Source organism: Solea solea, chromosome 10, assembly GCF_958295425.1.
Source record: "Solea solea chromosome 10, fSolSol10.1, whole genome shotgun sequence".
In the NCBI taxonomy this organism is placed as follows: Eukaryota; Metazoa; Chordata; class Actinopteri; order Pleuronectiformes; family Soleidae; genus Solea; species Solea solea.
In genome coordinates, this window is record NC_081143.1 from 18,548,533 (window position 1) to 18,571,682 (window position 23,150).

General features: G+C 40.3%; 1 protein-coding gene across 2 annotated transcripts in view; it reads right to left on the reverse strand.

Annotated features, from left to right (window-relative positions):
* Positions 1–1,131: 1,131 nt before the first annotated feature.
* LOC131466704 (E3 ubiquitin-protein ligase SMURF2-like) overlaps positions 1,132–23,150 on the reverse strand; it is a 51,649-nt gene continuing 29,630 nt past the window's right edge. For both annotated transcript variants that reach the window (XM_058640132.1, XM_058640133.1), the window contains exons 5-20: positions 21,925–21,990; positions 21,347–21,431; positions 21,099–21,182; positions 19,887–20,098; positions 18,023–18,107; positions 16,181–16,339; positions 14,706–14,759; positions 8,555–8,771; positions 6,406–6,509; positions 6,176–6,290; positions 5,686–5,864; positions 4,334–4,471; positions 4,085–4,205; positions 3,729–3,930; positions 2,936–3,011; positions 1,132–2,794 (exon numbers count right to left, since the gene is read on the reverse strand). In XM_058640132.1, coding sequence (XP_058496115.1) covers positions 2,695–2,794; positions 2,936–3,011; positions 3,729–3,930; positions 4,085–4,205; positions 4,334–4,471; positions 5,686–5,864; positions 6,176–6,290; positions 6,406–6,509; positions 8,555–8,771; positions 14,706–14,759; positions 16,181–16,339; positions 18,023–18,107; positions 19,887–20,098; positions 21,099–21,182; positions 21,347–21,431; positions 21,925–21,990 — 1,997 coding nt within the window. In that variant the 3' untranslated portion in view covers positions 1,132–2,694. The remainder of the gene's footprint in view (positions 2,795–2,935; positions 3,012–3,728; positions 3,931–4,084; positions 4,206–4,333; positions 4,472–5,685; positions 5,865–6,175; positions 6,291–6,405; positions 6,510–8,554; positions 8,772–14,705; positions 14,760–16,180; positions 16,340–18,022; positions 18,108–19,886; positions 20,099–21,098; positions 21,183–21,346; positions 21,432–21,924; positions 21,991–23,150) is intronic.

Here is a 23,150-nt window from a genome sequence, read left to right on the forward strand (position 1 = left end):
AAAAACAAATACGTTTTTTGTTTTATACTGAATTAAATCCAAAGTCATTTTCACACAAACACACAGATTTGCACATTTTGATTATGTTTCCTTAAAAGTGTGGGGGAGTTGTGGTGGTTTGCAAATACAAATCATTACAGCACATAATTATCTCTCAACTTGATCAAGTAGAATAATCAATAATCAAGATCAGACAAAGCGGACGTCAAGCCTCCCGTTAGAGCTTGATAAAGTCAATGAGTTACAAAATTGTTATCATGCGTTTGTGTCTTAAACTGTGAGTCAGTGTAATTTCCCCCTGCTCTCGTCTGGAAGAACTCAAACTCAAAGAACTCCCACAACGTTTGCATTGAAGACTGAATCAGCCAGAGAATGAGAACGCTGTGCACTCGACAAACAAACAAGGACGTACACATTTGTGTGCATATCAAGAATGTGTGTATATCAGTCCATTAGCTTTTAGGTAAATAGTAGGAAGAGTCTGATTATTATAACTTGTAATGCATTTCTTCTCAGCCTCAGGTCATTAAAGGTATGTGTCGGTGTCTCCATGATAAGAACAGAACTGTTCACGGTTGCAGGCAGAATACATTTTCTAAAAAAAAGGAAACATTTTTCTGGTTTTTCCAAGTCATCAAGTTTCCTAAGAGTAGAATAACTGAACAAATAATAAATAGGTTTGACATCTCAAGTATATGTTCATGTAGGGTGGGGCTGGGGGTAAGTTCTGGTGATGGAGACTCTTCCTACTACTGCCTTCTGTGGTTTTTAGTGATTTTGGTGTATCATTTTCACTGTGTAGCACCCACAAGTTCAGCAGCAGTCAGACCCCTAATGTTTGCAGACAGACTGTTCTAATGCAAATTAAATGATATGGATGTTTGAGCTGCTTGGTCATTGTCTGATGACGCACACGTCCAGAGCAGCAAATATGGCCTTTCCTGCTCACCCATGAAGACGTAACGCGTGTCACTTTAAACTGCCAACCACTACACTTTATCATGGATTTATTGACAGTTTCTCTGAAATCTAGTTTCTGTTATGACCCAGTTTTACTCCGTTCTCTCACATACTAGCATAATAAATGCAAAAAAAGAAAAAGAAAAAAGAACTTCACCTGAGAATGCAGAGGTCTGTGACAGACTGCAACATGCTTGCATTTAAAATGAACAGAAAGGGGGAGAAAAAAAGCAACAATATACAAAATAGCTATGCATTTGTACATATATACTCAAACATTACAGTTGTATAGATACAATTGTCTCTGTATATTTCTTATGTAATTGAATAGCAAATTAAACATGATATATTTTTAATCTAATGTGAAGGAAGCACTCCTGCATCACTGCTTAGTTTGTAAAGTGCTCTAAAGTGACAAGAGACTAAACGGATGTGACTGAAAATAGACATCTGCCTTGAAAGATGCTTTATATTTTTTTCTTTCAAATCAAGCCTGGTTCCGGGGACAGATGTGTCCTTCACAAACCATGTGACAGGAAGTGTCAGTGACACAGGGTCGGACATAACAGAGAAAGAACATGCAGTGAAGGCAGATGAACCAGGCTCAAAGTGTGATGTTTGCAGTGACACACACAGGAGACTGTGCGAGCAGAGCTTTAGGAGAACTCAACAAATCTCTACCTAACTTGCATAAAAACGTACATTTGTGTAAACATGCAGTAACACACAGACATACGTTTATAGGAGCTGTGGCCAAAGTGTGCAGTGATTAAGTACAAAACAACCACAAACAATTATTTTCTTTCTTCTTCTTCTTCTTCACCAGAGTCCGTCTCTCATCTTTGAGCAATCGTCACAAGCTCGACATAAAAAACGCCACAAAACCTCAGACCTACTCTGCATCCATGTCCGTCTGTGTGAGTTCCATTTCAAAATGATACATTTATTGTTTCAATCGTACGGTCTAACAGGTACGAAATAACCGCTTGTATAAAAGTGTAAGTAACTGAGAAGCACTGCTGTAAAAATGTATTCTGATTCTGAGTAACACGTGCTACCAATTTTGTTTTTATTTTTTTTTTTTTACAAAATATGATAGCATTTTGGAATGAAACCCTTTAAATGTTTAAAAATGACACTGAGGTAGGAGGGATTTGTGGCGCTCCAGTATTGAATGAGGTTAAAATGGCTACTATGGGCAAGATATGGCTACCTGCAACGTTATAGATTCAGTAGCATGACGAGGATCACTTTAATCAGTTCAGACTGCAACACAAAATGGTGCCGCGCTGTTTTTACAGAAAATTTTGCAAGGTAACAAATGACTAGTATGTCAATCTTCTGATTTGATTAATTTCAAAGTAAGAAGAGTTTTCAGTTTTTTCCCCACAGTTCCTTTTTCTGACTGCAAAGGCAAAAAAAACTGCCAAGTCAAAATGATAACTGCGTCTCTAGGCAGCTCTTATTGATTGACACCAAAAGAAAAAAGAAATTAAAAAGAAAGAAAAATGGGATGAATCTCTAGCAGCTGTTCAGACGGGTCAATGAGATCATCAATAAGAAACAAATGTGGACAGCCGTGAGATTGGAGGAAGACTGCAGGCTGGTCAAAGACGCTCATATCCATCTCTGAGTGAGATCGACAGCATGTCGCATTCACGATAATAGTCTATCAAAGTCTCGCACACAGTTGCAAATAATTCATACACAAACGCACACTCTCCAAAGTGTCTCTCATTCCACTGCGAAGCCACAGGTCTCCTCGATGGCCGTTAGCAGCTTGTCATACAGCTTTTCGTAGCTCTCGTAGGGCGGAATGTCAATCCGATTAAAGCTTGACAGGAGAGAAGGAAAGAGGATCAACACCAATAAGGCCACAACATATTTAAAAAGTACCATTTGCCATTACTGTGACATGTTAAGCTTGTGCATATGTTGTTATGTGTATTTGTCTGCAAGTGCATGTGACACACACCAGGTGTGGGCTTTGGGCAGGTTGTTGGTGTTGGCATCGATCTGATGAATGGTGAAGAGTCTGGGACCTGCAGCACCTGCAGTCAAAGAAAACAACTGAAGTTCAGCATTAAATCACAAGTTTTCCATCAGCCTGTTTTTATACACACTTTATATTGACAACTATTGAGCTTATCTCAGTGAACCAACTCCCAATATTACCGTTACAGCGGCGAATGGAAACACAGGTGCTCATTTGTTGTATTTAAAATGACACAAACTTGAAACCGTGTCTTTGATATTTTTTGGGGGGGGAAAGGTACAATGTGTTGCGAAAATGTACTCTCATTCAAGATGATGTTTGAGCATTTAACATAATATTGTAGGTAATCAGTCCAAACCACATGCTGGTTGTCATACCCTTGGACAAGAAGGTGGTTTTTGAATGACTTCTAAAGTTACGTGGACAGTGCAGTAGAAGATACACATACATCTTAAAACATGGACAGTGAAATCTATCATGCTTTAAGGAATATGAAAATAGTACACAAACATCTTGATTAAACGAACACACCAAAAACCAAGTATGTCACGTGACCGATCCAGAGATGACACTCTCTGACCAATCAGTGGCCGGCAGTACCAGGTACTAAAAAAGCACCAGGTACCAGGTACTATCCACTACCCCTAATGGAGACGCTGAGCTGTGTCATGCTAGAACTGTAGAGTGGAAAAGCACCATAAGAAAATGATAAGCACTGTCCACATCGACCCAACTACTGAAGGTGTGTATACACAGAGAGTCACATAAATACCCTGTAAAGCTTTAAAGCCTTGCAGTGGGACTCTAGACGAGCCAGTAACAAACTGCAGAAGTCGTGCCCTCCTCTCCTCGTCAAACGACTCCACAGCTTTCCAAAACCACTTCACGATGTTGCTGTCAGGGGTGCAATGCTTCAGACGGGTGTTAGACTTCCAGTCTAAAATGTCGATCTTTCCCAAGCCGCACACGATCAGCTGAAAGCAGAGAGAGTGAGGTAAACCTTTAACACAATTTCATTTATTTTACAAATTCATCAGAATAATGTGCTGGCTGTATTCTCTGATGTTATTTGGTGTGTGTATACAAAGGGATGATTTGACTTGATTGTAAAAGCACTTTCAGCTGTACCTCCAGCTCCTTTTCGTCAAAGGATTTAAGAAGGTGTTCGGGGATGACCTCATTGAAGCCTTTCTGCAAGGCCAAAAACTGAGCCTCGATGCCATGCAGGAAACGCCAATTCACATACAACCTGCACAGAGGAGAGGATGGAAGTGTCAACCAGTTTATTGTTGTCCAACACAAGTTGAGTACTAACAAAATATAGACTCCTGCATTTCCACTGAAAATCACTGCAAGACCGTGCATCTTCTTTCCTACCTGACATACTCCTTCTTGGTGTCCTCTGTGACAGGAATACTTTTGCCATTAGGTTTCAGCTCATGTTGGATAATCTCTCCGTAGGCATTATGCTCTACACAGAAAGTGTGGTCCAGGACACCAGTGATGTCATTGTCCCTGAGCAAAGAGAGAGAGAAAGTACAATTTATTACAGTCACAGCTTTACTCGTATCTCCTCATGTGGAGCCATATCAAAACAAAAACAAAAAAATGAACAGTAATCTGAAGTTTAATCATCATCATGTGCTTAATTGAGATTCATTTTGTCATCACCATCTACTAAACAGGTGATCAGCTGATGAGGTTTTAGGGGTGTCTTTCATTAGCCATTGCTAATTTTATTTGCAGTCACAAAACATGTCTTAACCTGTCCGTGATTGTCCAGTTTTACTGCAGGTCATTAAATACTCATGGTTTAGTACTGACATACACACTCTTCTATACACAACAGATGATATGAGGAAATCCCTCTCTCCAATATTAACAAGTCTTGTTTAGGTCTCTTTGCAGCATAGGAGCTGACCTACAGTATATGCAGAGTCGGTGTGGAGGAGCAGCCGCTCTCGCTCCCTCTGACCTGCACCATGATTGTCAAAGCCTCCCGTCACACTACAGATTTGTTTGTGAGGCTGTACAACAGAGTCCAGAGAAGGTATAGAAGTGTTTTTCTCTCTCAGATATATACAATATATATGTTCCCCTCACGTCCACTTGGGTGGTCATGTGTCAAGCTAAGCCTCTACCAGAGGCCTGGGAGCCTGATGGTTCTGTGCAGTATCTTAGCTATAACTTGGACAGAGATCGCACATGTTGTTCCTGGAATCTGTTGAAGCCACTCTCCCAGTTTAAGGGTTCCTATCACCACTGCTTTTACGCCCCACATCTTGTCTAGCTCCTCTTTCAACCCTTATCATTTCTCAAGTTTCTTGTGTTCCTTCTTCTTGCTGTTGATGTCGCTTGGTATTGCCACATCTACTGCTCTCTTTTACTTTTTATCTACCACCGCTATATACAATTGATAAGCCACCACCAGGCACTGGTGTTCATTTTAGAGATTAGATGTTCACCTAAACTACCAGCAGAGGGCACATATCACTATATTATGTGAGTGTTATTCTTCTTTCAATGCCTTGAGTGAGTGTACTGTACACAGTAACATTTTTAAACCCTTTATATCCTATATATACACAAGACAAAGATGTACAAACACGTACAAAATTAGTCAAAATAAAACTACAGCTACTTTAGCATTGCTGGGCAACCACATGTTTTCTGTAAGTGTAGAGGACTAAGAAAAAAACAAGAAAATGCTTGGATGAAAAAGGTCTTACAGAATCCAGACGAGGCTGTTGTGGAGGTCAGGATCAACAGACTCCATATCATCCAGCGTGATCGGTTTACCCAGCAGCTGCTTGTAGAAGGGCAGAGTGAAGCCTCCGTCAATGTAGTGGCCGTGGAACACAGCCATTCCCATGATACGACCCACAAAGTGGAAATACGACAGATGCTCCTGCAGACAAACCACAAATATTAAAAATGTAGATTCAAATTTATCATCAATTTCAATCAAAAATGTATTAAAACAGCTTAATTTTCACCACAGTGCCAGTGCCAGTATATAAGAGATATACCCAGAAGGGGAGACGCGGTATATGTCGATCAATTTCAAAACAACTCATCCATTAATCAAGAACATTTTTGACAGATGAATCTAGAATGAAAATAATCGTTGGTTGCAACTTGCAAGCCTATTTTTGTCTACATCTAATAAATGGCTGAACAAATAAATTCTTATGAACACAGAAACCAAATAATTCCTACCGGGTTGACAGCAGAGTCCGGGTTAATCTGAAGAGTGTAGATGTCATCTCTGGAGTACTGGAATAGGCCGTAGTACGGGTTCAGCATCTCATGGGATAGCAGATATAGCCATTCCCTATCACATACACAGAGATTCACGGTGAAATACTATAAATGATGACTAAAAAGCATAAATAAATGTTGTCTGATATATCAAATTCACAAAGAGGAAGAGAAATATAAGAAATTACCTAGCTACGCCACCATAGTCCAGTCCTTCCTCTCCTCTGAACTTAATCATCAGTCTTTTCCACAGATCCTTTGGACGCATCTTCATCACTTGTCGGTACGACTCCTACAGTTCAACACACACACGGAGTAAATTTAACATTACACAGTACATAAAAATGCAACCCTGAGGATTTGGTCATGAGCTACTCTACAATTATTAGATTTTTATGGGACAGGCACACACCTGCAGAGAGTCTAGGTGCTCATGTTTGGGATGAAGATTGCAATAATAACAGCCTTACTATGTGTTCAGTGTCATTATACTGGTCAGACCAAGTGTGTAGGTTATGGAACTGTGGAAATTACACATTATACATGTATGTATTTATTGAAGATATAGATAGAGTCATCCATTATAGTTCAGGATTTGCATGTAGAGCAGATGCAGAAATCTGGTACAATGATGCATCATAATTGCTGATGCTCTTTCCAGAGCTAAATAGTAGTTTGTCTTTAAATCAAACATAGGGGGTATGTAATCTTTAGGAAAGGGGTGTAACGACTACTTCTCGGTTAACTCTTTGGACTTAGTAGGGATGGGTAGCCAATTCTTTTTGACTCCATTTTCTCCTGTTTGTATTCCGTTAAGGAGGTAATTTATTGTACTCTTATTTTGAGAATTGTCAGATAAGATGTGTTTTTTTCTACTTAGATTCGTCCTGACGCCATTTGGTCGCCATTATTTGTTATCAATTGTAAATAAAATGCACTTCATCGGTTCAGCAGTTCTGTGGCTATTTTTTTGAGTCTTGAGGAAGCCGAGTATTTTTATGGTATGCCTCAGCCTACCCTAGATGGGGCGTAACACTGTACTTTTACATCCCATCTAAAGAGGGCATGCTTTCCATGTAACTCTCAGTTGTTTAATATGTGCAGTGTTAGCTGTTGCCTTTCACTCTATATCCATTCATCCATCTTCTACGGCTTCTAACACTAATCAGCCAAGAGACGTGGGAAGAGGTGAATCTGTGGGCTCCTTTGTAGACACTTTGAGGCTGAATGTGCTATAAAATATCATCAAAACTATACTTAAGGTTTTAATAATAATGATGTCTCTTGATTATTCAGCCCATCCTCATTGTACCTCTACCGCATACAGTACAAGAAATAAACATTACATTAGAGTCCTTTCTCTGTCTGTCCTCTTAGCCAAGTCCACAGACTTAAAGGCCAAGCCACAATAAACAATTGCCTGCCACAGCATCAGCTCTGCTGCAACTGAAATATCAAGATAATCATTACATTAATGGTTAACGAGTGAGTTAAGTATTTGTGGCAGACAACATAGCTTAACATTAGGAAATCACACGTTGTCCATCGTAAGGACATGCACACTTGTGTACACTCACTGCCGGATTGAACTGCAGTATTAGTTCCTGCACAAAAACCTCCAGTGGATCTGCAAAGATGGTTTTCACACTTAACTTTCCCCTTCCACAGCTGTCACGTTGACGAGTGGTGAAGTCATATTTTTCATTGCACCACTTGTAGTTATGCAGTTATGTCTGGCCCTGCACACTTGCCACTGCTGCCTTTGCTCCTTTTCTCACCCCCCCTTCGAAAAAACCCTTTAGCTGTTGAAATCATCCAGAAAGAATGTCTTTGCTTCGGTAGAACAAATGATCGGGAGAGCAAGAAAAAGAGAGAGACGGAGGAGAGAAGGAGTAAAGTAATAGATTTTTTGTGGTGTTGTGAAGGCCTTTCTGTTCTGCTTTTCCCTGGAAATCATAAAGCGGTTCTCAGTACTGGTTCTGTGCTGCCCCAGGCATTTTTCGGGCAAACATCGTAAATGGGGTAGAAAAAAATGCCAGTAAAATCCAAAGGTCTCAGTTTGCCATTGTTTCCATGGATGTTTAGAGTCTGCATTTCAGCATGTGATGGTTCGAATGCCAAACGATCAATGCGCACACCATGGTATAGTCATTTCAATTGAGTGCATGTGTTTTGCAGCTGTGGTCAGCTGGTTTTTCAAATGTTTACATTCATCAAGAAAATTTGAGGTTCAAGCGTCATGTTTATAAGTATCACGACTACATTTTTCGACAAGCATGTGCTCTCTGCTGTGAAACATTTCACTGAAACTAAGATTTTTTTCTTTTTCTCACTTACCTCAAAGATCTCCTCTCGACAGACCTCGATGCGGCAGTGACCAGCCTGGGGTTGTTGCTGAGACAGTTCCTGCCGCAGGATCTTCAGCTTCTGCACCAGGTCTCTCTTGTATTTGGGCACTGTCAGGCACTCTGCTTCTTCAGGTAACTGGGCTGGTGACAGAACTTGCGGAGGGGGAACAGGAGGACCAACCTGGTCCTTCAACTGAATGGGATGACTAGAGAGTTACAGTAGTAGGAAAGGGATGCAGAAGATGAACAGTCAAGGAGACACGGAGGGGTAGAGGAGCAGATGAGTGACATCAAAGAGGGACAGAGGGGAAAAGAGAAAAGAGAAATATGTCAGCACAAGTTGTAACTAACTTTAACAAAAGTATTGAATGGTTTGTTCTTAGTTGCCCTCTCCAAAAATCCATTTGGTGTGTTGCAGCTGTTTACTGTCACATGGTCATAATTATATTTTTCATGTGCACTGCTTTGGTGGGGGCAACAGATCTACATAAAGATAGAGGGATACGTCCTGTAGGGAATTACACAGCCCCTCCATCTCAAATATCCTTTAACCACAGAAACGAGGGAGTTCTGTAAGACATTCCCTCTCTCTCCTCACTCGTTTCAAAGCATAGAGCCCTAAAGAGAAAACTAAGCTCTGAGTAAATCTAATCCAGACCTGTGGATTGACTGGGTCTTTGACCAGACATTTAGTAAATATCACCACAAGGAGAGACACAGGGAGGGAGATTAAGCCCAAATAGGCAGAGAGAAGGAGACAAAACACACACACACACACCAAGTGAACGGTAGAAGTTAACAAAGAGCAGCTGATGCCCAGGCAGTGTGTCCACAGTGTGTTCTCTGACACAATTCTAATCTCTACAAACTTCTAAACATGTCTATTACAACCTCTAGCTGCTTTTTTGCAACTTCAACAATTACATATAACAATATATCTTTACTTCTTCTTGTAAGACCACAGCAGCTGACGGCCAAGGTTGATTTTCAGTGGGTACCTCTGCCCTACCACAATCATAACTAATAACTGTCATCATCAAACCAATGAAGCGTACCCTGTTCCTTTTACATTTTGTGTAAACTTCCAGTCTTTTTCTTGTCAACACGGCAATGGTGATGTGCAACAAATGATGCTCTGACAAATGTAGAATCCAGATGCTGCTCTTAGTTTGTGTTTGCCAAATCAAAGTGCAGCCTTGTTTTGCAGCTTCAGAAGACCAAGGTTAAGTGGAGAAGAGGGTGTGAGTGGGGAAGCATGTTGGTCACACAGCAGACTGAGGACTGCACCTCAGAGAATTCAAATCCCGACCTTTGTCTACTGATGCTCTGTTGCAATTCAGAGCTTACATACTCAAATTAAGGCTGAGATACATTATTAAAAAATCTTGGCAAAGACGTGCCATGGTCAGTACTCTCGCTGTGGCCTCCTCCAGCACTCATTGTGGTGTTGGTGGTGAGATGCCTGGGTGGGCCTCATAAAAACATAATCAAAGAGGACAGCAGCCCTCATTTCCCAGTGAGGAGACGCAGAGCCAGCAGAGGACTTCTTAAAAAGAAGCTACTGTCCTCTGCTGGGAGTGGACTGTCGAGGCTGCTGCTGGCCAAACAAAGGCAGCACATCAATGAGGCCTTAACTGGTATATAATGGAAGGAGAGGACTTCTACGGCACAAGCACGTAGCCACCCACATATTGCAACTCTCACTGTACAAGTGGGTTCTTTGGTTACAAAGGTTGAAAAAGGTCTCATCTATTTGGGCTTTCCAAACTAAATGGGTGCAGTGTTTCACCAGTCTATCCCTGTATAATCAAGTCCGCTGCTATTTATTTTATTGGCAGGCACTGAGGCTCCTAGCATGTCAAAGAAAGGGTAAAACTGCAACAGAGCAATCCTGAAAACCACTATAGGAAGGAGGAGGGGAAGAAAAGATGACCTTTAAACAAAATGGAATGAGTTGCATTTGGCTCAGAGGCTCAAGAACCATATAATAAAACATAATTTCAGCGCATATTTTTTTTTCTGTCTGAGGACACAGTGTAATTAAAAATAAGTTTCGACATAGTTCATCATCTCTGGTTTCCAAATGGGACAAGCTCTGCATATTTGATGGTAAATATAGAAAATACAAGCACAGCAAAGCTGAAAATCTGCCTGAATTTGAAAAAAAGAAGAAATGGTTCCTGTTGCTGTGACAGCTTGAGTGAAATATGACTTTTGGTAAGAAATATTAACTTTCACATTCAATGCAAGGGCCAGAGTATTTTATTATTGTTATTCCAAGGTAGAGGGAGTGGGAGGAAAGTAGCTGAAGAAGTGAAGAAACGAAGAAGTGAACATTTTCTTGAACTGGATCACCTGCAGCTGAACCTGCAGTGTCACGATAGGCCTTCAAGCAGGGATGCAGACTGGGTGTGTCAGGTGAGAGCAAGTCTGCGTGGATGTTTGTGTAAGACAAAGTATACTGGCCTCTTTTCTACGACAGCTGGCACAGGTGGGCTGCAGTGGCTTTGAATAACTGTTGGGGTGTGAAAGCCACAGCAACCACCGCCACAACACATACCCCACATCACCCCCCACCCAGCCCAGAGAATCAAAGGGTCCTTTATGTGGGCTTCTGCTCAGAGTATCAGCTGGTGCCCTGCTCTTTTCGCTTGCCTAAAATGCAGGCGAATGTAGAGAGGTCAGCCACTGCTGACTCTGCAGAACATGGAGTCACAGACTGCATAAACACAGTATATTACTTACTTGAATAATATGCTCGTCTGTTTTGCAAGTAAAGGTGTGACCTCTTAACATTTTCCCCAACTGCAACACTCCCACATCTGCACAATAACATTTCAAAGTATATGAAGTGCAGGAATCCAGCAGCAGATGTGTAGACGGTGGTGATGAGACTGCCTACTGACTAAAGTGCATTGTATATATATAAAACACCTTCTCAGTCTGCAATGACAGACTATGATATGCTTTCTGCTTTCATTTGACTTTTATTTTATGCTAAATTATGGCACAAATATTACAGTTAACTATTACAGTTATTAAGTTACAACCCCAGCACACGTGTTAAGAACTCTGTGTCCAACATAGGAAAGGCAATACATTGTGTGTCTAAATAAAATACAAGTAATTTGTTCAGAGTCTGGTTTGTCACAATTAGGAGGGTTTAATGGTAGAAATGTAATTGTGATTATCTATGAACAACTATAAATTCACTTTAAAATAAAACTAGCATGGTTTCCATGGCCATATAATAAGCCATATATATTAATTTTAGGCAAGGGCCTTGCTTTACGGAGGCTGCCACCATGTTTATACAGCAGCTCAAATAAACAAACCAGCAAAAGCAAGATTTGTAGCAGAAACGTACTACACAAATTAAGAACATCTTTCTGGTATGCGAAGGCCATTCAGTTACAAACTAGTCTTACCATTAGATTGCTTTATTTAATCTTTTACTCTGTCGGTCCTCTTCTGCTCACACTTATACAGGCTGCTTTCTATTCTGCACATACGTGTACTTTGCTATATACATATACTGCTTAGACAGCTGGCATTTCTTATATTGTCAAGTCACATTACGTGTACATACACGGGACTCACTGCTAACCCAGTTTGCTTTTATATTTATCTTTCAATGGTTAAAAAAAACCTCACACCCATAATGTAGCAAACAGAATCATCACTTTTAACAGCATCACTGCAAATATTGATATAAATGTCGTAAAGATTTAAAATGTGGTTGGGGAAAAAAAACCTGCTGATACCCACTAAACTTAAACGCAGAGCCAACCAAAATATCTTCGGCAAAATCTGATGTAATCTTTCAGAGACAGTACTACATACTGGTGCAATGGAGGAAACTAAGTATGTGAGAAACAGTGTGGCAGACCACAGTAATGTAGCTGTGTCTGACTGTCTGACATTTCAAGGCCTTAATCAGTCTGAGGTTGACGGCCACGGGGCTGTCAGAGTTGCATTAAAACCAAGATGTGTCCTGGTGGATCACTTGACTGAGGTACAAACTGCAGATTCACAAACATCAAATCTGTTCTCCAGCATTCGACCTTACAGAAAAAAACTTAATTATAATTATGGGTGTAAAACAATGCACTCTCTAAACAATAAAATGGGTAAGAGATGAAAGGTAAATCATCAGCTAGTAAGCTCTGGCTAATGATAATGTAAAACAAATACTTTTTATAATGCTTTTTTCAAAATAAAAGTTAGTTTTTTTGCCCCCTAAATATAGACAAAAAGATTTTCTGTTTCGACTTGATTTCTTTTTCTTAAACCCCACACATTAGTATAAATGAAAAGGCACTTGGGTCATCCTAACATGCAACCTCATCCACTCAAACCTGTCACCTTCAATGTTTGTGGACAGTTGCATGACTGGCAAACAAATCAAACTTGAATATCCCTCACCTCATCCCTCCCCTTTCAAGCATGTAGAAGAACCTGGTATGGTATGCTAAGTTTCAGCTATCTTTACAACTCAAACAGTGTTTAGTTTGTCCATAGTGGGCTACTGCAAAAAAATAGTGTTCCAACATGGTGGTTGTAGAGAGGACCAGCTCCTGATACTATACTGGGGTAATGACAACAACAATGCATACATTCAGAGGATTGTACACAAATGATTTTAACTGAATTTCACACACTGGAACATTACAAAGTGCTATTGAAGTTTGAGCTTGTTTACCTTCATAGTTGGCTTATCAAAATGATGCATACATTATTTGCATTGTTTGAAATGCAACTGATTTGGCTAGCACTTCTAATTTCGATTTTCTTGAGCAACAGTTCAGCTTGTGACAAGCCCCTCAAATAGAAAGAACTCCCAAATATGGCAAGGTCTCCTGTGATCTGAGTTATACAGATAATGACCGAATAAAGTTTACAGCTGTGACACAAAATGTATGTAGACAGTGTTCTCTTGTAATTTTCAGGGATCTACGTTGCAAAAAAAGCTGCATAAAAAAATAGGAGCTTGCAAATTCTGACCTTCCCAAAGCTCTAAAACTCTGTCTGGGCTCTTTTTAAATCTCTCCTAATAAGGAGTCAGACAAGCACTTAATGATGCAGACTGGATAACATAGCTGAGCTTCAACTCACTACCAGGGGCTATTCTGACACATATGGATACTATTTGACCAAATGACCAGATGTTGATTTCCCAAACATATCCATCGTGCCAGCCGCTGTTATTGCAAGAGATTTTGACTAAGAGTTTGCACTAAAAAAAGCAAAGGAGAAGAGAAAAAAATCCCCACACTCTGTGCTTCAATTGTTTTTGTGATTTCTACTTCAAACACATGCTGACTGGAAGTAAATGAAAACCCTAGATTGTTGTTTATAATCTTTTTTTTTTTTTTTATCAGTGCCTGACAATTACAGGTTCCTTCCACATTAATAGATTTTTTTCTACACAGATACTTTTACTTGCCATCACTTGCACTAAATACTAAGTTGAAGAGGTAACACACAGCTTAAACGTTTAGCTGTGTATCCTGGGAAGCTATGAGAACTTGTACCGAGCTAACATGTGTTTTGTATTATTTTCCCTAGTGGGGTCGACTTCATCAAGCCTCTCCGCTGACCTAGCTGGCTGCAAAGTGAGCTTCATTGATGGCAGACTGCTGACAAAGAGCACAAACACACTGAAGGATGGACAGACATCTCCTTGATATGCATAGCCAGGTTAAGGGACAGGGCATGTTTGTGTGTGTGTGTGCATGTGTGGGTCTTGAGATCAGTGATATCCTCGGGATCAACATGAAAGTCAGCGTTGAGGAGGGTTACACAAAATGCGCGAGTTAATGCATAAACATGAATGTAAACACAGCGTGTGTCACCCCTCTTTGAAAGTCAGCATTTTTTCTTTATAACAATGAAACTGTGTGTAGCTATGAGTGACTCGGCTGCAGACGCTGCTTTAAATAAGCTAAGAGTATGAAAACATTCCTCAGCCTGCAAGAGCTGATTGCTTCCTTCACACGTTCTCTGTATATCACAGACAATGCAATGTGTATGTGTCTGTGTGTGTGTGTGCTTGAGTGCAGACAGAATGTTACTCCGTGGAAGTATGGGAATGTTCGAGTTTGTCTGTGCAAATGTCTGTGTATGAGTGTGTGGTTTACCTGAGGTTAGTGTTCTGGCTCTCCATGGCCACACGGGAACCATTTGGAGTTGGGCTGCTCAACAAAACAGGCGGGGAGAAAAGGGAAAAGACAGAGAAAGACAAAGAAGGAAAGAGAGACACAAGACAAAAGATGAACAATGAGAAAGAGGGTTAGAGCATTGAAAACAACAGGTGAAATATTTTGAAAAGGAACAGTGAGAAAAGACAGACGGGACAAAGTGTAAGTCATATAGATAAGAACAGAAATGGGAGTAAAATAGACAGAATGAGAGGGGACAAGAAATTAAGGAAAATAGACAGAATGAGGAAACATAGAAACATTAAAACAGCAAAACATGGATAAATAAAGAGGGAATATGTATGACAAGACAGCAGAGGCAGTGAGAATGACAGAAAGAGGAGAGGCAGGAGGGAGAAGACCATTGGCAGACAGACAGAAAGGATGGGGGAAGGAAGAAAAATATGTGGTGAGACGAATAAAGCCAACACAGTCATCAGTGATTATCTTACATCTTACATATCCATTACAGAAGGATTCACAGCTGTAGTGTGTATCACTAGTTCCCTAACAGTTTTCCCTTAATTTCAGATGATTTCAGTCCCCAGACAGACAGTGAGTGTGAAGCTACTTTTAAAACAATACTGCTAATGCTGTGCTTCCATCAGGGTACAGTTCAGTTTGGTACAGTACAGTACAGTACTGTACGGTTTGAAATGGTAAAGTCCTGGGTTAGCCTTGTGTTTCGACTGAGAGCAGTACATTTACTTGGTAGGCTGTGCCCATGGCCACGTAACGAGACATTGTACCGTTGCGACGACAACCAGTTGAACACAACACAACAATGGAGAACATCCAGCAGCTGTTTTTTTCCTGCTCAGTTTGTGGCTGTTTGTCTCAACAAGATATCAGCTGTGAGTGAGAGTAGACCGTGGACATATCCCTCAACTTCCATGGGATATTAACACCGACCACAAGCGAGTACCCCAAGTGGAGCGTACTGAGGAATGGAATGGTTGGGGATGGTTCATTCGGTACAATTTCTCATGGAAATGTAAAATACTTGCCGTACTGTACTGAACCAAACAGATTGATAGTCCATGGATGACAAACACAAAACTGAACCAAAAGATTGTTTGAATCTAAATTCCCATAAATATGCTATGCAAAATAATTTAAAAAGGCCCTGCCTATACATATTATACAAACTGTGTCAGGTTCTATTGAGGAAGGGCATTCCTGTTGTCTTGTTTCATGTTTATTTGAGGATATCTTCTGGTATCTTTTATGACCAAATAAGTCACAATCTCTTGGTAACCAGTTTCTCTGTATTTGTCACCACGTGTTTGAGTATTCAGAGTAGAACAGACAACTATACACAACAAAAACATGTACACTTGAATGCAGCAAATTATTTGACCATTTCAGTCCATGGTGAGACAAATGCACTTTGTATCACTTGGTGATAAACTTACTTGAGCACTAGATGCAGGTTGGCAGACAGTCGTGGGTCTGTGAACTGTGTTGTTCGATTGTTATGGTCCACAAAGTAGACGCGGCCAGTGGCTGTGTTTCTGATCTCCCAGCCGGGGGGCAGAGGGCCAAGCTCCTCACAGTTCACATTGCTTAGGTCCCTAAGCAAAAAATACAAAAAAGCCATCAGTCACAATAACACTACTATTTAAAAACATACAGGCCTGCAGACCAAAAATGCATTGGTCACCACACAAGTAGCTTTAAGATTATGATGCACAGTTTTATGACTGAATTACCTCACATGAGATGAGGTTTTTTCCCCAGTGTGGATAACTGAGTGCATTTTCATTTATTAATAGCAAAGATGTACAGCCTCTTTAGGTGATAATTCACATTAATTAACTAAATCCTTGTTCTGTGTGGAGTAAAACGTTTTGTGATGTCAAAATCAAACTTGCTCTGCCATAGTTCATCTTTTATTCTGCTTGGGTATTTAGGCAATGATTTGAATGTTGGTTCATGTATAGAAATGTATTTCATACCAATTTTACAACAATCAGGCAATCAGAGCCCAGTGCTACAAGCTTCTAAGGACCCAAGAGCATTAGTTAACATTAACATTGCTGTTAACCTCCTGACAAAGTATCTGCTCTAATTTCATCCTTTGTCCTGTACACTGACACTGCTGCCAGTAGAATCCAAAGATCTGATCTGGGACAGTGGCAGAGCCAAAGGCAGTCTGGTGACTTTATTTGTGCATGTGTGTTAGTGTGTGTGTGTGAAAACTTTGTCCCTTGTCCTTGTGGAAAAGTAGGGGACAAAAAACATGCCTCACTGCACTCATCGTGACGTACTGGGTCATTTTAGTAGCTCTATCCAGAATGACCAAGCCCATAGTTGCTGCTGTGAGTTAGACTTTATACGCATGTGCTTTATCACAGAGTAGCAGCTAAACCCAGACATGGCCAAAAATGTAACGCAATAGCGCTGCCTGCAATCTCTAGTGAATTAACTAGTGAGCTATTGAGAGTTGGTGAAATTGTTTGAGTGAATGCAGAACCACTGGCCTGTGGTGTGCTCAGATCAACATCTGTCCAAAAATGTTCTTCCAGCTCAGTGTCAGACTCAGAGGTCAGTACTTTGGCTGAACCCGGGTTGAGCCTGAAATTTGACCAATCAGAATGTTTCTAAATACAACCCTGAGCAATTAAGTGAAACATGAGGTCTGATACAATCCAGTCAAGTCCAGTTTAGTTCTGTCAGTTTTAGGACTATACGTCAAGCTTTATATTAGGATTAAAACAAAACAGCGCGTCAGCACTGTGGAGCAAGTAGGTGCCAAATGCAAAACCCGTGTGCCACCATTTAAGACCAAAAAAAACACACGTGATTTTGTGCGGGCATGCACCGACATAAAAAAAGACATATTACATTATGTATGCAATAAGTTACTTAAAAGTTAAAGAGGACATGGATTTTCTTTGGAAGTAAAACCACAAGATCACCTTCAGCCAAGCGACTCATTACTCTGTAGTGTCCATTACAGCATTCAAGCTGAACTTGTGAACTCGTAATTACAACATGGGAAGTCGTCAAGGACATCCTGAACCAGAGCTTTCACACTGTATTACTTAAGGGTTAACACGTCATGGCTTATGACAGAAGAATGTTCAAATGTGTTCATCTCAAGCATATTTATATATTTTCACAATGAGCAACACATAAAGAGTGTGTGGGTCATTCTGCTCAAGACATATTAGTAGCTTTTGTTTTTTTATTTTTATTTTTTTTTTGAAAAATCAAGTTGAACAATACACAAGGGCAAATGCAAAAAATGTTACCTGGGTACCCGGGGGTCATGCCAGGTACTGACTCCCGTCTGTGTGTGGAGGAAATAGACCTGACCCTGCTGAGTTGTTCTTTGCTCTGGAAAGAAAGAAAACCGATATAAAAAACTAAATCAACAATGAAACAATTTTGGCCCCATTGCTGGAACTGTTGTCGTTTAGTGGAGTCCTGGCTGGTACATGTACAGATAGTGTGGCTGTGTAATTTGGAGAAGAGGAAATCTGTTTATAATAGATGTGACAGGCAAACTGCTCGGACAATGGTGAACTAGGGCTTTCTTAAAGTGTGTGCCAATGTAATCAATTAGTTCCTCTCCAGGCTCCAGTATACCTATCCCGAGAGAATGAGGAAAATAAAATGTGAAGGAAATTCATCAAAGACTTCCATGTGTGTTTCTCCTTGCAGAGGGTTTGTTGATGCATCCTAGCTGCCGTGCTTTCGCTTAGAAGTCATCCACTCCTATTCATAGAAAATCTATAAAAACTGTAATTTACACAAAACCACAAATGTACTGTAAACAAATGAAGTGAAGACAAATTCGCTGTTGAAGTGACATATTCTCATTTGTAATACGTCACTGGCTTGTTGGATCATTGATTCCAAGTTGTTCATTGATTAAAGAAGAGCCAATGTGTGAATGGTGATGTGTGTGCTGCATTGGCTTGGTGTTCACACGTGTATATTCAACCACTAATCCATCACTACCACCCGACCCAACTTCCTACTGGCACAACTCATTTCCTACCCACCTATCCCAGTATTTTTCCCTCTCACACATCACCCCCTCTTTCTCTCTGTCTCTCATGCTCTCTAACCACACCCAGCCACTGACTGGTTCAGTGGGTTCAGCTGAAGAAGAAAGCTCTCTAGCTGTTGGGCATCAGTGACTCATTTTGTCCAACCTTGGTCAGCCTCAATGGACACAGCAGGACATTTCAAAAAGGGGCACAGGTCCAACAGTGCCATTTTAAATCAATGACATACAGACCCACACTTAAAATAATAATTTATTTAACAGACTCTGTGGGTATTGTGGGGTGCACTGTGGCTGACTATGAAAATTGCACAAAAGGGGAAAATATTGAGATGTTGAAAAGAGATGTACTTCTGCATTACTTTTCCATAATGCTTGAATGTTGTTGGGTCTGCTTAAAAATTACATTACAATAAAAAATAACCAGTAACTTTAAATGCCTCCACTGAACTAAACACCAAGCTATGAAAAGCTTTTTCTCTTCACTGTGGGAATATCAGTGTGCAAAAACACAGCATTACAATACTGTAAGTGTTTGAAAACTCCAGAGGAGAGGGGAGGATGAGTATAAACACACAGCACGAGCACTGAATGCAGTTTTTTATGATGTGGTACTATGGTAAGGAGGGAGAGGGGAGGAGAATTAACAGATACAGTGTGAGTGAGCCTAGGGCTGGCCAGAGAAACAGAGAGGGAAGAAGAGAGGAAGATAAAAGCAACATTTCATTTTATTCTCCTCCTTGAAGGAAATTAAAACATATAAATTCCTTCATGCTACAAGCAAGAGCTACTCACCATGACCAGTAACTCTGGTAAGTACAGAGTATAATAATATAATATGACTAAAGCCAATCCTTTTTTTTTTAGATTATTTTCAAATCATGTTTACGTGGGGATAAGCAGCTCATCAGAATGTAATTTTGATACTGCTATTCATAAAACACACTACCGTTCCTGCTCACAACGGAGAACATAAATGCAAGTAAAATAATAAGACTCAATCACTCTTTCTCTACATTTACAAAATTAATTCTGGAAAAGACAATCAGGTAATGGAGAGAGAGATTATGTTTGTGTCCTGGTGAGTGTGTCGTGTCTCTCACCATAACCCTCAGGCAGGTCAGGCGGCGTATGCAGGTGCGTCCGACTCATGTAGTTGCGGTGTCGCTGCGATCGAACCCGTCTCTCCTGGATCCGCTGCTCACCTGGTGGACCACTGGCCTCAGCCCCATTAACAGGCGTCATCACTGGTGTGTTTTCATCCACCACGCAGCTAAGCGGACGCCCTGATGGGCTGGAATACTCTGACGCTGGCCTGGGAGAGAATACAAAGTACACCATGTTCATGTCTATACAAGTCAATGGTATCAGTGTGTTTTTCTCAGGAGTTTTTTTTAACACTATTTTTAAATAACAGATTCCATTTAAACATGCTCATGACATATTTAGAAACTGCAGACCAAATACGTTTATATTTGCATTTCTTTACAGGAGTGTGTTAAAGGAGACATATGATCAGTCGTTGGCTTGATGTTTTAGTATGTGAATGCAGCAATGTCTTTGTAAAGGGTGCAAAGAAAGTACTATGTTATGGATATGCTACAGGTCATGTCTGGAAATCAGTGTGTGTCATCAGTTCTCAAAGGGAAATATATGTTTCATGGTTAAGGTAAAGCTTAAAGCGATTATGGGTCGCAATAAGAACAAACAAAGTCCTCATCCTCGAATCTTAGAGTGCGTGTGTGCGTGTGCTACTGAAGAGCAGGACATCTAAAGCAGATATCTGATAAGCAGACACAAACACAGACAGGCTGGCCTCACTGACACTGACTCTGGGGGTTGTTGTGCATGCGTATGTCCGGAGTTACTTTGGTTGTCTAAATCCATGGACATTTGTCAGACCACCTTATCCCCCTCCATAATATTTACTCCACACTCACTTTATTTGCACCTCTGTCACCCCTTTCATCTGACTATCTGAGCTACTCTACTTCTCCAATATGTTCTTCTTCTTCATTATCACCACCACTATGTTTATTCTAAGTCAGGAGCTGGGACTAGAGCCAGTGAGGAATAGTGAAATAGTATAAAACAATCAAATAATTGAGGACAAACGTGCCATTTTCTGAATATTGCCAAGGAGGACATGTGCTTTTTTTTGCACACCACCTTAACATTGATATGGGCCAAGGAGGAAGGCGATGGTTGTTCCTGACTGCCTGGCTATAGCTATAGCTGCTTTATGACAGGCAGTCGAACGTGGAAAGCAAGAAGAATCTTTTTTTAAGTCGTGGGAAGGTGTGCAGATCATGTACCTGGTAGGTCTCTCCCACTGCGTGGTACGTGTTATGTGGTTCAAATACTGTATCCTTCCAGAAGCGGTCCTCCTCTCTTCCCACCTGTCCCATGACATATTAAGATAAATAGGTTAGAAATTGCATTGTAAAAAACTGCATGAAACTGAATCACAGCACCACTGAAATTAGTCTTTTCTAGCAAAAGCTAGACAGAGTGATGCGTGGAGTAACAGGTGTACTCATTTTAAAGGAAAATTATTACTGACCCGTCAGGTAAGTCATTGTCAAAGAGACGACTGCAGTCCACCACAGGCCCTCCTGATCCAATGCGATCTCTCGACTGTAGACTTACTACACAATAAACAAAGACATGCTAGATTGTAGATCACTAAGATTTTACAACCGATCCCAGCTCCAATAGTGATGACGAACATTTAATACATTCAGAATTGGTTTTATAAAACCTATGATTGGTTGTACCATTTAGTTTTTTTGTTGTTAAAAATAAATAAATAATCCCTTTTAAACTATTGCAGACAAGCACAAGTAGAAAAAAGACGAGACTTATTATGACTACTATCATAAACACAAAACTATCTGTTTCTGGAATATTCCAATGTATGTGTAAACAAATAAGGATAATTGTTATGTGCAATAAATTAACTATTTACATTTCAGAGGGAAAGAGACACAATGTATCATTATATCTTATGTTAATGATCAATGTTTCAAACAATGTAGTAACAGAAGTACATTTTAAGGGTCTATTTAACGATTAAAATTTCCGATCGACACTGTACTTTTGTCACATGGACATTGGAGCCACTGAAGTTGTGATCCTTACCTACAATCTGTCCTCTCACAGTATCATTGTCATTGGGGCCCAGTTTATTCAGATCGAGTCTCTGATCTAAAGGGAAATAAAGAAAACACAACATCATTTATTCAGCATCTATTCCAATTTAAAAACCATGAAAAAGTGAACATGGGTGAAACTCAGCCTAGAAGCCCATCACACCACCTAAAGGAATTACTGCATGGTCCTGCAGAGGGTACAGAGTTGATTATGGTGGCTTATGTTTTTGTTCAAACTTTATTTTTGGATAAAGTGACAGCCCAAAAGTCTATATGTCAATGTGCCTTTAAAATGATTAAACCATGCAGCTATAACATGCAGGAGAGAAGACACTGCACAGACTCCCTTTGTGTGGGAAAAAGATTTTAAAAACGGAGACACCGATGTCACAAAAATTGGGACACAGAATTTGTTAGTAATCTTGTGTTTGGAAAACCAAGAACTCATTGTGCGCTCAGCACAGGATAGAGCTGCCAGACATAGACAGCACAGGAACACAACCCAGGAAGACTCTGAATAAGATCCAGACACAGATACACTGCAGTCTCTCTTTTTCACACAAACACACACACACACACGCACGCACTACAAGTCCAGCTGCAGCACAAGGACCAGTAGTTACATCAATTGGCAAGTATTAACAATGCAAACTGTGTCTCACTTAAACATGAATAACAAGAATATAGACCGATACAAGACAGATATGATGCGGGAAGTGGAAAAGGCAGAAAAAAGGAGACAACGAGAAAGGAGCTAGAGAGATAACCCATTTGTCCATGTGCCAATTCTAAAATTAAAGCCAAGACTGAATTGATGCAGTCTTCATCTTTACCTTGTATGATGTTTGCATGCACACAAAATAGTGCATCTGTTTGTTTGTATAGACTAAATTTATGTAAACAAACCTCCTTCCAGACTTGTGTGTGTTTATGTATGCGAGTGCATTTATTCTCAGTGCATGTCTAGACTAAACAGTGACGGTCTAAGCCTTTCACTGCTGGAATAGTGAGCAGATTTTTCTGTTATAGAGGAGAGAGACACACAGGCACATCTATAGAGCTTTAACACCAGCCCCCATCACACTGAGCGGTTACTAAAGGCTGCCACAAATGTGTTTTACAATGACCTTAGTACATACTCAATATGAACACATTGATTCATATGAGCCACCATAAGTGGCTTCAATCTGTAGCTTCAATCTGTGTTTGCGTGTG